Source organism: Rhinoraja longicauda, chromosome 14, assembly GCF_053455715.1.
Source record: "Rhinoraja longicauda isolate Sanriku21f chromosome 14, sRhiLon1.1, whole genome shotgun sequence".
Classification (NCBI taxonomy): domain Eukaryota; kingdom Metazoa; phylum Chordata; class Chondrichthyes; order Rajiformes; family Arhynchobatidae; genus Rhinoraja; species Rhinoraja longicauda.
Genome location: NC_135966.1, coordinates 34,257,871 through 34,270,638, shown reverse-complemented (window position 1 = coordinate 34,270,638; position 12,768 = coordinate 34,257,871). Strand labels below are relative to the sequence as shown.

Sequence of the window (12,768 nt, the reverse complement as noted above, 5' to 3'; positions counted from 1 at the left end):
ATTCATGACACGAACGTCGGTTCCCTGGAGGAGGTACTGAGAATCTTTTACACTGAGCTGAAATGTGCAATATTAGAGGGCATAGCTTTCAGTGGGGAGGGAAAAAGTTCAAAGGCATTTTCTATGGCACGTTCTTTAAACGGAGATTGGCAGGTGCCTGGAAAACGCTGCCAGCGTTGGCGGTCGGAGCTGATAAGAACGTTTGTAAAGTTTACGAGGCTTTTCGATAGATACGTGAATATGCAGAGAATGGAGGGATGCGGGTCACCTGAGGACTTGGATTTCCACCGGCATTATGTTTTATGATCCCATTTTACTTCTCCAGTGGCACCTTTCGCCCCAATTTATCTCTCATATTTACCCATGTATCCGAGCACATCGGCTCGAGAATAAATTCTGTCTGAGAACAAAGCTATAGGTTCCTTGTCACCATAATCACGAGCTCTCCGATCTTGTTTGTTTGCTAACTGCGCAAAGATAGGGCTGAGAAAACAATGTTAACTGATAACATCAGATGGTAATGGTGAACTAGTCCTCATCCATCCGAGGAGCGCACTATTAAATATGATGGTCAGAAATATTTCAGGAAAAAAATTAATTCTAAAATTTTGGAAAGGCCCTACGGCCCCCACAATCAAAATGTGGATTATAGAAATGACGGAGACCTTAAACGTGGAAAGAATCAGATTTTCCCTGTTGGATAAACAGGAATTATTCATTGGAATATGGTCTCCTTTTATTGATTACTTAAAGGGTCAGAATGGTTCAGCACAGGAACCTGACTAGCACTCGGACTAAAGAATGGATGAAATGCTATACTTTGAAATGTACGAATATATCTCGAATGAAGTTTTTGTTATTTTAATAAATTTCTCCACTCTTCTTTAACTAACTTTTTCCTTATCTTTATAATCTGTTTTTGTTTTTGTTTTTATTTTTCTTCTCTCTCTTTTCTTTCTTTACTTCATCTATTTCTTTAGTTCTATCTAGTTAAAAAAAAAAAAAGGGGCAAAAGGTATTGGAGACAATATAATAATAATTGACAATATTATCAATTTAAAAATGTATGACTGTAAAGATGTAAACAGGTTATGTACCTATCTCCAATAAAAAATTTATCTCAAAAAAAAAAAAAAAGAAATATTTCAGGTCATAATAGAATATTACAAAATTAATACTGACTGATGATTCGTTATAAATATCGTGCGTCGGTCCAAAACCCACTGACACAGAAGTGAAAATAAGTGTTCTCTTAAGGGCCTACGAAGGGCGGTCGCTGAAACTGATAACGGCTTTTATTTCTACATGTAGTGCTGGAAAGTCTATCCTTTCCCATTTTAGCTTGCCATTTCTTTTCAGGAAGTATGCAATGCGCAACTGCAAACTTTCGAAATCTCGACTTGCATTTAATTCTCTCATTTGTGGGAAGAATTTTGAGAATGCGAGGAATGATAACTGCCAAGACCTTTAGCCCTGCAATATTATCTTCGCCGATTGTAAATGATTGGGCCTTTTTATGCCGCTTCTCTGTTAAGAAAATATATGCGCTATTTTATATATTATATTATATTACGAATTAGCAGATTTACTATATGCGTGGCAATCTTAGAGAATGTTTTATATACATGGTTTATATATATATTTTCTTGTTGGATTTCAGTTGTATATATTAAATATATTTTGGGAAACTCTGCACATTTTTCAATGTAGTGTGTAGAAAGGAACTGCAGATGGTGGTTTAGTCCTTTCTACACACTTGCCTGCTCCACTGCGAAATCTCCTCAAGGTGTACCTACATAGAAGAGGTTCTCTTCCTCTCTTCGACGGGAGTTCATTGGGACCTTCACTCACTGTTTCCCCTCTAGGACCGGCTCTGCTTTATTCTGGCATTTTCTTACCTCCAGTTCCCTCCCACCTCCCCCCCCCCCCCCCCCCCGCCCCCTACTTTCAGTCTGAAACGTCACACGTCCTTTTTATCCTGAGATGCTACCTGACACGCTGAGTTATTCCAGCACTTTGTGTCTATCTTTGGATAGCATCGTGTTTGAAATAAAGAAAGGTTGAGGCTGCTTGAATTGTTTTCCCGAGAACGTGGGAGACAGAGGATGAAATGATAGTATTTTACAGGATGATGAGCGGCAGACAGTGTTGATATTCAAATTAATGCATTCCTGGGAGAAAATGCCTAATACCAGGTGCCATACGTTTTAGGTGAGGGAAGAAAGTTTGAAGGAGATTTGTGAGACTGACCATTTGTACAAAGAGTGGTAGGTGACTGGAAGGTGCAGCCAGTGCAAGTGGTAGACGCAAATAGGTAGCAACATTTAAGAGGAATTTAGAGAAATACCCGAAGGGGCAGGATATAGAGGGATACACATCGTGTGCAGGCAGATGGCATTGGTTTAGACTGGCATCATGGTCGGCGCAGGCAAGGTGGGTTGAAGGACCTGTTCTTGTCCAATGCTCTTCAATGTTGGGAAATTGATTGGCCGTGTACTTTTATACATATGTCTCCTAAAATTAGCGCAAGTTTTAATTGGAGTAATGCAGCGTAATGTAGTCAACTTGTATGAGATATTTTTATTAGTGCAGATAACACACTCGGTTTAAATATGAAGTACAATATAATGACTGAATTCTCATAGTTACCCTTATATTTGTCCCCCTCATCCAATGATTTGACCGGTGCTCCTTCTCTCAATACTAATCTTAAGACTTTCTGCTTTCTTTCATCATCATAACCTGCCTACAACCTTTGTCATGGAAGTCTGTTCATTTCTTTACATTGATCCGTTCTTCCCATCCCCGTGCATCAAGTTGATACTACTTATTTGTTTCTCCCAAATTCACCTCATCAAACGTGTTCACATCGGACATTCCCCTCAGAATAATATGTCTATCACTTCCAGCTCTTTCTAATACACATGAAAAACCGCACAGGCACCGGAAGATTAAATAATAACACAAAATATTTAATGTACTCATTAGGTGAGGCCGTCTGTATGAGATAACACGGAGCGAACGTTTCTGGTCGAAGATCCCTTATCAGAACTTGAAAAGGGAGGAGAGAAGCAGGAAATATAGGACGGATATATCTGATGGGGTAAATACGAGTGACTACGGGGATAAGTTGTAAACGAGACCAAATGATCAACGAGGGAGTGTGACCATTTACAGACTGAGAACATAGCCAAAATATTATGCACAAAAGATTGAAGGAGTTCAAGCATGCAGAGCGGGGAAGCATGACTGAATATTTCCTACCCTCCAAGAGGGAAAAATGGTTAAAAGAGGAATGCAGTCTGTTCTACTTTACTTTAGCGCCATTACTGGTTATTTGACTGATTCAATCCTCTCACCACAGTTTTCTTACAAGTCCTGGGAATGCACCTTTTCGATTACTATCTCGAAAAAAAAGATAAAATCAGGTCCAAAGAGTATGGAGATAAAAGGTTCAGGTGTTCAATGTTCACTCATACTAGCCCTTAAATAGATTGGCATGGAATATTTGCTGCGAACTTAAGGAGTTGACTGCGACTCTGAATTAAAGTTGAAATGTTTTGTTCAGAGCTACTTAACTGATTGTACTGGCAGATCAAATTATTTGTTCTCGCGAGTGATACTAACCTGCCGTCCAGATGCGTTGTCTATCTTAGGAAACATGGCATGCATCTTCGCAGTGCCGGAGCTCGAACACGTGTCATATCGGAATCTTTGAGAAAGCGGATCTCCCCCAAATACTTCCACGTAGTTTGGAACTACTTCAAGATTTCTGCTGGCTTTTTGTATTCCATTCAACGAACTGCGAGTTTCAAAGCAATGGCAAGTGCCCAGAAAACAATCGTGGGACTCAAATCGACTCCTCCCTTTATAAACCTTAAAGGCGAGCAAAATCACAATGACGAGAAATGTAGACGAGGTCACCCCTAAGCATATCACTAAGTAAATGCTGAGATCTGCAAACGTTGGTTCTTGAGGCGAACCGTTCGCATCAGTAAGTTTTTCCATATCATTGTCTGCCAATGCTAAGATAATAGTCAATGAAGCGGAAAGTGGCGGTGAACCGTGATCTTTTACACCGACGACCAACCTTTCCCTTGTACTGTCTTTGCTCATTATACCACGGATTGTCCAGATCTCGCCAGTATCTGGTGAAATGGTAAAAAGTCCACGATTAGTGGCCTGGATAAGTTGATAGGAAAGCCGGGCATTCTGGCCAGAGTCCGCATCCTTCGCCGACACCTTGGCAACCAGATAGCCTGGTTCTGCCGAACGTGACATTGTCTCTGTCACTATCGCTCCATAATCGGGTAATGGGTGTACAATTACCGGAGCGTTGTCATTCTGATCAAGGATAATAAAGTCCACCGTAACGTTGGTGGTTAGTGGTGGCTGTCCCGAGTCCGTCACCACAACCCATATCTGAAAAAAATTGAGACTCTCGTAGTCGAAAGATCTTTGTGAAAATATAATTCCTGTTTTTGATTGGATATGTACATAATTGAACACTGACTCGGTCTGAACCTGGTTCCGTACGATGGAGTAGTTTAATTCAGAGTTCTGATCTAAATCTGGATCCAAAGCTGTTACAGAAAAGATGGACGCCCCGATAACATTATTCTCCATCACGTGAGCTGTGTATGAAGGCTGAGAAAAGTACGGCGAATTATCATTTATATCAGAAACCTCCACCACAATAATTTTCTTCGAGGTGAGCCGAGGTGACCCCGAATCACCGCAGACGATTGCGATTTCATACCTCGAAATATTTTCACGATCAAGATGGTGTTGCGTGTGCAGTGTTAAATATTTTTTAGAAGATGCATCCAGATGGAAAGGAACGTCATTTGCGACTTGACAATTCAACTTTCCATTGTCTCCAGAATCTTTATCTGTGGCACCGATTAAAGCCACAACCGTGCCTGGCTCCGAATCTTCGGGAACGGGGGTAAACATTGTAGATACGGTGATCGCTGGCGCATTATCATTCATATCGATAACGTGAATGAGCACATGACAATAAGATGGAATTGCGACGGGACCAGAGTCACTAGCCTGAATATTTAATTCAAACATACTGCTTTCTTCATGGTCTAATTTTTCATTGGTCGTTATTTCACCTGTTTTGTCATCTACGTTAAAAAGCTCACGTAATCTAGCTGAGGTTTGGCGAAGGAAAGAGTAAATAATCTCTCCATTTGATCCATCATCTAAATCAGTGGCATTTAATTTGATAACCAGTGATCCTATGGGCATATTTTCCATCACGTTAACCGTGTAAACGGACTGGGAGAACTGGGGAGAGTTATCATTTGCATCTTTCACAATTATGAATATTTCTGTGGTTCCTGAACGCGCGGGGACTCCGGCGTCCTTAGCAATCAGCAGTAGCCTGTGTCTGGATATTTTTTCTCTGTCCAGTGCTCTTTTTAAAACTAACACGGGCATGACTTCATTTCCATTTCGATTCTCAACGTCCAACGTGAAATAATCATTCTCGACTAACTGATATGATTGTACCGAGTTACTTCCTACGTCTGGGTCATGAGCGCACTCAAGCGGATTACTTGTTCCTGGTGCGGCCATTTCTGAGATGTCAAGGCGCATCGAGCTTTCGGAAAAGGTCGGTTCATTGTCATTTACATCCAGAATCTCCACTTCAGTTTCGTGCAGACGGAATGGATTTTCGATCATTGTTTCTAAGGACAAGATACAGACTACGCTCGGTCCACAAATCTGTTCCCTGTCTATCTTTTCCTTCACAAATAGATTGCCATTCTTCTCATTTACGCCGAAAATTTGTTTCGTCGGACCAGGCACAATACGGAAACTGCGACTCTTGAGCTCTTTCACGTCTAAACCCAAATCAACCGCGATATTTCCAACAAAGGCACCCAGCTGCAGCTCTTCGGGAATTAAGTAACGAAGCTGTCCAGAAATTAGATCCCAGAAAGAGAGCACCCAACACAATAATATCCATTTTAACAGCCAGTGGTGTTTATAACGTTTCATTTCCAGCACAACTCATCCCAGTTGTCTCGGCGCGACGGTTTCCTTTGTTACTTACGATTGTAGTCACTTACATTTGTTTCCCTCGACAATGTGTGAGAACAAATCAAACTAACTATCGTTTTGAGATCTGAGGATTCCTTCTCGGTTTTTCTCAACATTTCTGCACCATTGTCCAGATTTCCGACTGCCAAATGGATTTCAGTGCTGCACGGCTCGAGATTCAGCTTTCAACTGTGGCAAAATCTACGCAATGGTGTATGGGAAGGAAAGCGGGCGGGCCGGATCACCGGTCACAATCCAGCCTCTGTTTGGTCGATGCCAAGTAATAATATTCAAGCTATCCGGCATTCTCGTACTTCTTAAAGCGGTACTGTCGTCACATCACATTTCACATTATTGGTTGTTCAATGAAAAATACAAACGATGCTTTGACTATTTTTGGGGGTTATATTCTTCCACGAATATAAACTCCCACTTTTATAATGTAGCATGTAACAATTGTGCATGTTATGCACAAGTTGTAAACCCACGTTGTGCTGAAACTTAAAGCGTTTTCAATCCAATTAAAGCAGATATGTTTTCTCGTAACATTCCACCCATTAGAACGATTATGTGTATTTCATAAATAATCAAAACGGAAACATCTAGAAATTGGATATTACCTCCTGTTATTGCACTTAACATGCGACGTGCTACTTGCAGCGCAATTAAATTCCCCACGGACAAAAAAATGAAATTATGTAAAATATATGCTGGAGATATGTCTATGGTGGTCTACGCTCCAGATTGTCAACCATTCCGGGAAAAGAGCAGCGGCATTATATGCTCTCAGTTGCTGCACCGTTGCCTGTTGATTACTATCAGACATATAAAATATTCACTTCATAGCAGCGACAGAGCTTATATCAAAAAACGACGGAAAAATGAAGATTGGTTCGTGCACAAATGAATGCCCAGACCAATGGTTTTCTCCAATGAAGTTATTCAATGATATAGTATATGCAGTGCCATGCAAACGATGAACTGTTAGAAGATCTTAGTAGACACGTCTATTCTGTTTGCTTTCATATCCGTGATCCTAAACATTGTTAAATGTAGGTAGCGCATGGAAAATGCAAACCAATTTCGGATACACGATATGTCAACGTGTCATGCCCAAATCCCGTTGGATGTGATTGCATAATTGTGACCATAATCCGGCTACGGTAATATTTAAGCATGGTTTGCGTAATAATCCCTTTACTATGTTCACTAAAATCTGTGATGGATCATTGTCTAATAATAACATTGTACCATATCCGTAGTGTAGTTGTACAACAAAGCGTAAGTGTCTGGAGGAAATCAGCGAGTCCAATAGCATCTGTAGAGGGAGAAATTTTCTCAAGTCGGCCCCTTGCGCCTGGAGCAATCGCTGTGATGGCTGTTTGTGTAAAAATTGTATCTGTGTGTCCTGTGCTTTTTGTTGTCTACTGCCGGACCCTGACGTGAGAGGACGCTGGCGTTGTTTATTCGCCGCTTTTCCGTTAGGATAGTTTGTCTGTTTGTTTTTATGTTGATTGTTTTTGTAAAGCGCTTTGAGCACCCGATAAGGCGCTATATAAAATAAATGTTTATTATTATTATATTATAATAATTCCCTCACGTCATCAATGCTGCTCCGCCCACTAAATTCCTCCGACAGTTTTTTAATCCAGTTTCCACCATCTTCAGCCCATTGCGTCTCTTATTTGTGCAGTTTTCTTGGTATTTGGATGTACCTTTTAAATTGGTAAATATGAAATATACTTCCCAGATGATAGTGGATACGGAAAGAGTGGAAGGGTTAAAGACGGATACCGATACATTTTAGTTAGTTAAGTGATGAAATATCCCATACAGACGAGATGTCAGTTCAAAGCTTATGGGCGCTGCCATCAAGAAAACCAGTTGTTGGTCATTGACAATACTGTGTTGAGTTGCTTTCTTGAATTGCTACAATCATCTGATGAAGCTACACCCCCAAATTTTGGGAGCGTGCGATTTTCCCTCGTCAGCAATATCATCTGAACGACGACTTGTTTCGAGGTGATATTGTTGCTCTTGATTTGGCCCAACTTGCCCACGCAGGCCAACATGCACCAGCTGCACAAGTCCTACCTGCCCGCGATTGGCCAACATCTCATTAAACCAGTCCTGTCATTTCTTAAACGTTGCCATTGTCCCTGCCTCAACTAGCTCTTCTTGTAGATTGTTCCATACACCCACTACCCTTTCTTTGAAAACGGTAACCCTCAGATTGCTGTTGTCATTTACCCTTCACCTTAAACCTAAGTCCCCTGGTCCTCGATTCCCCTACTCTGGGATGTAAGGCTGCAACTACCTCTGCGTCACTGTGCCGCCTTTTGTTATGATCAGTCCTCATACCTTTAGCAAATTGTATCATGTACACAAATAACACATGTCTCTGTAGTGCATCCACCGTGTGAGCATAGTTTTTTGCTATTGTATTTCCTAAAAAGACCACAAAGACAAAGGCCTGGAGTTTAATTTGCCAAGGGAAGCACGTGTGTCAACGGCGTTGCCATTCGAGCTTCGGGTCGGTATCCACGCAGTGACATGTATATTAGAGTATGCGCCAATATCTGAAGAGCTATTAATCAGGAACTCACTCTCTTTATCAATCTGAAGAAGGGCCCCGACCCAAAATATCGTCTGCCCATTTGCTCCCGCCGTTGCTGCTTGACCCGCTGAGTTGCTCCGTCAGTTCTTTTCACTCTCTGTAAGTCTGTCCGATACGCGGCATGTGATTTACCTCGCTCGAGATGTTCGTGGATTTCGCACTTTTCGCGCAGTCTTCATCTTCGAGCTTTTCACACGTTATTCAGAATATTTTCATTTAACAAAGGTAATTTCAACGAAAACCAGTTAAATACAGCAGCGCAAACCTGCGTGGCTTGCATAAAATATGTCGTCACATTTTCTCTCCCAAGAAAAAGACACGTTTTTTTCAAAAGAACGAACTACATACTCCTGAATCGACGGGAATATTTCTGAAATGGTTACTTTGTTTTTCTCCTGGAGTGATAAACCAAGACGAAGGTACACGACGGTCTTCCTGACACAAACCTACGTCCGATTGTGATCATTAAGGGGGTTGGTTTGATATCCAGCAGCATTTCACTCTTAACGTTTTCAGACAAAGAAAATTAAAATTCATCAAAAGTTAAGCCCCAGGAATGGAATCATTGCTTGCGTGTTTGCGTAATGAAAATCGCTTGGAGCCTTGTGCGTACTTTGCAATTATTGGCGCCTGGGAGTTTTTTTCCACCAGACAAATAGCAATAAAACAACGGCCAGATATACAATTTGTACTGATATATCTGTGCATCGGTCACCGGCCTTCAGTAACTTAACATGAAACTATGGTTGGAAAAGTAGCAAAATGTTGTCAATATTGTCCTGTTTAAACTAGAGTAAGACTTGGCAATTCGTGCGTAATACTCTTTTGGAACTGAACGCGATGTTGTATGTCAAATAAAGATTCTACATTTGACTGCCGGTAACGGAATATGTTGAACCGATTGAAGGATAGGGCAGATGAATATGTGGCTGATGAGCTAGCGGAGGAGGCAAGAATTCGGAGATTTGATGCATTAGGATCTCATCCGTGACAGAGGCGACATGCACAATAGGAACGGAATGCACTTGAATTGTGCGGGAACTAATGTCTTGGCTTGCATGTTTGGAAATCATACTCAGGAGGGTCAAAACTAGATTGATACGGGAGGGTGGGGTGCTATCCATTGTGTAGTGAGGCAGCTTGGACGTCGGATGTCGTTACAGCCGCCAATTACAGCAGGTTCAGTAGACAGGATAGTTTTCAGCACGACGGGTGACGTGGAAAGCCTGTTGATGTAAATTGCCAATATTATCAGGGACCACTTGCACCCCATCCATTCTCTCTTCTCTCACCCGTTAATGGGTATAACAAAGGGTCGTGTCAAGAGTACATGTCACCAGATTAAAGAGCAGTATCTTTTTTCCGATATTATCGTGTTCCTGATTGGCAGTGCATTTATTCCCGAACTTACAATCTACCTCGTGCGTACTGGCACTTTATCTACATTTTCTCTATGGCTGTAACACGACATTCTTCCCGTATTTTATTTTGCCCTACCTGTTGTACTCGTGTATATTATGACACTACGCAAAAAAAGGCTTTTCCGCTGTATTTTGATATACCTGACAATAATAAACCGATACATTATGAGTACCAAAATATGTCGTGTTGATTTGTATTAAAAACTGAAATTGTGAAGGCATACAGCAGGCGAGGTTGTTGTTGTGAATGGGAGAATCGAGGTTCTGTTTCAATGCAATCCTATATATTTGTTTTTATTTCATTTTTTCAGCATCAGTGGTATTTCCCTTTTCAATGTTTCTTGCTGCGATGTCACCAACATTCAAATGCATGACTTTATGTATTTAGCGTATCAAGTGTTACTATTCCATCACGGTCCATCAGTATTGTCGCCGACATGTTTCAACCACGAGCATTTAATTGCGACACCTCTCACTTGAAGGGAGCAGGCAAACCACGTAAATTGCACGTTGAGGCAAAGGGGTCACTTCGCTAGCAAGATGTATAGAATTACCTCATTAACTATCGTGGAAAATAAATCGGCTTCATTGCGCCAACAGTTGTCAATATCCTGCAAAATTGCGCAATTAACGTTGGACAGAAAGTTACTTTGCGATGGACACAAAAATGCTGGAGTAACTCAGCGGGTCAAGCAGCAACTATGCAGAAAATGGTCCCTACATTTTCTTTTTTTTTTTCGAACGATGCTGCCTGATCTGCTGAGTTACTCCAATAATTTGTGTCTATCTTTGGTATAAATCAGCATGCGCAGTTGCTTTTATTTCATTTCATTTGGTACAGATTGAGAACGGGCCCCACGAGGACTTGCTGAAATAATATTTCAGGTTTAATCACATTGATAGTTTGGAAACTCTGACTGTTCTCATCCACGGATAGCTACGCAGAAACGAGCAGCCAATCTTGAAAACGTTAATATTACCAACTGTGTATAAAGGCTCTGGCATGGAGGCAAAAATCAGCGACCGTCAGCTTCAATGCCTGTGGTGATCGCGTAATCATTTTGTTTTATTCGTTAAAACTGGAGTTCCCCAATCATTTTGTGTTTCTTTGACCGAAAGTCCATTTCTATCCTGTATTTATATATCTGAGTTCAGTTGGCTCTTTAAGGAATATGGAATATTGTGGCTTCTAAATGACTGTATTGAATCGGGGTTTAATGCATATCCATCAATGCCTTGGAGTTGTCACATCGCTGAGTTACTTGAACATATTTCCAACCCTTGTACAGCAGAATTGGATTACAACAATCTTGAAAATGTTACTTGAGTCATTCGTGAGTCGGCCTGTCTTTTGTAAGGGAAGATAACTGATCTGATTCGAAGATGGAACAATACGAAATTGTTAAACTGTGAATGAGTTCATGAGGACTGCGCATGTAATTTCAGCGTGTATGAATGCTATAAATGTAGGTAGTCACTCTAAATTAAGCAAATTCTGCGTTGAGTGCACACTATCATATATTGCATTTGTCACATTGTACAAATTGACACGGGTGTGGCATCTTGTGAGCAGAATATTCCCTTCCTAAGGTACAATATAAATGAAGATTTTATCTGTTCCTTTAGGTTTAGGTTTAGACTTACTTTTGACACATTTACCAAAGTACTGTTACAAGATTAATGCTATTCAAACAGATCAGATATGCGATGCATAAATGTAATCAAGTCAAACTCAAGTACTAGAGCTCGAGCAAAGGGGAACATATAGGGTGCAGAATATTATGCTCAGTTGTGATGCGTTTTAACCATCAGTTCGATAGACAAAGTCTAATAGCCTCAGTGCGGTAGAGATGAATTAGACAGCTTATGGAAAGCCCGTTCACAAGACTGATACCAGAAGAGGATAAGTTGTTCCTGACTTGGTGGTGCGCGCTTTCAGACTTCTTACGTTCTCCCGGACGGGAGGAGGAAGACGGAATAACTGGTGTGGGATGTGTCTTTGATTATGTGGGCTGCTTTTACGAGGCAGTGTGATGTGTAGATGGAGTTAATGGGGGAAAGGCTGGAATATGTGATGGACTGGGCTACATCCACAACCCTCTGCAATTTATTGCACTGTGTTGGGCAGAGCCGCTCCCATAACAAACTGTGATGAAACCCAACACTGCTTTTAATTGTAGATGTTTGTAAGCGTCACTGGACACAGACCGAATTTCCTCAGTCTTCTCAGGAGGTAGACGCGTTAGTGTGGCTTCTTGGTGTTGCACTAATATGGTAATTTACTGCTCAGCATATGCCCCTTTCTTCTGGCAGGTGCCGCTTGTGAACACTTTATAGGAAGAGCCACAGTGTGCATCGTTAGCATTGGCTTCTCTAATTTGTGATCTCATTAGCTCTTGCGCCAATGTTTATGATTTGCCCTTTAACAAAAACTTCCGGAAGAGGTAGCCTCGACGACGGGCATAATTGTACAAGGGGAATCAAAGCTGTCTTCTTGTGCCAAATATCGGCGATTGGATCCTTTAAACCGTTGGGCCACGCACTAGCCATGCCCTCAGTGCACGATGTAAAATCTCTCCAAGTCTCAAGGCATCTTTTTACCGTAACGATTCAACCATTCATTTTCTCTCCTATTTTTACATTACACTAGACAAAGAGGGCCCAAACTTCTCCTGC

General features: G+C 41.3%; 1 protein-coding gene across 1 annotated transcript in view; it reads right to left on the bottom strand.

Moving 5' to 3' along the window:
• The window catches only part of LOC144600208 (protocadherin gamma-B2-like), a 219,018-nt gene extending 212,942 nt beyond the window's left edge, over positions 1-6,076 (bottom strand). Inside the window, exon 1 of the mRNA XM_078411722.1 lies at positions 3,628-6,076. Coding sequence (XP_078267848.1) covers positions 3,628-6,012 — 2,385 coding nt within the window. The 5' untranslated portion in view covers positions 6,013-6,076. The remainder of the gene's footprint in view (positions 1-3,627) is intronic.
• Between the last annotated feature and the right edge of the window lie 6,692 nt (positions 6,077-12,768).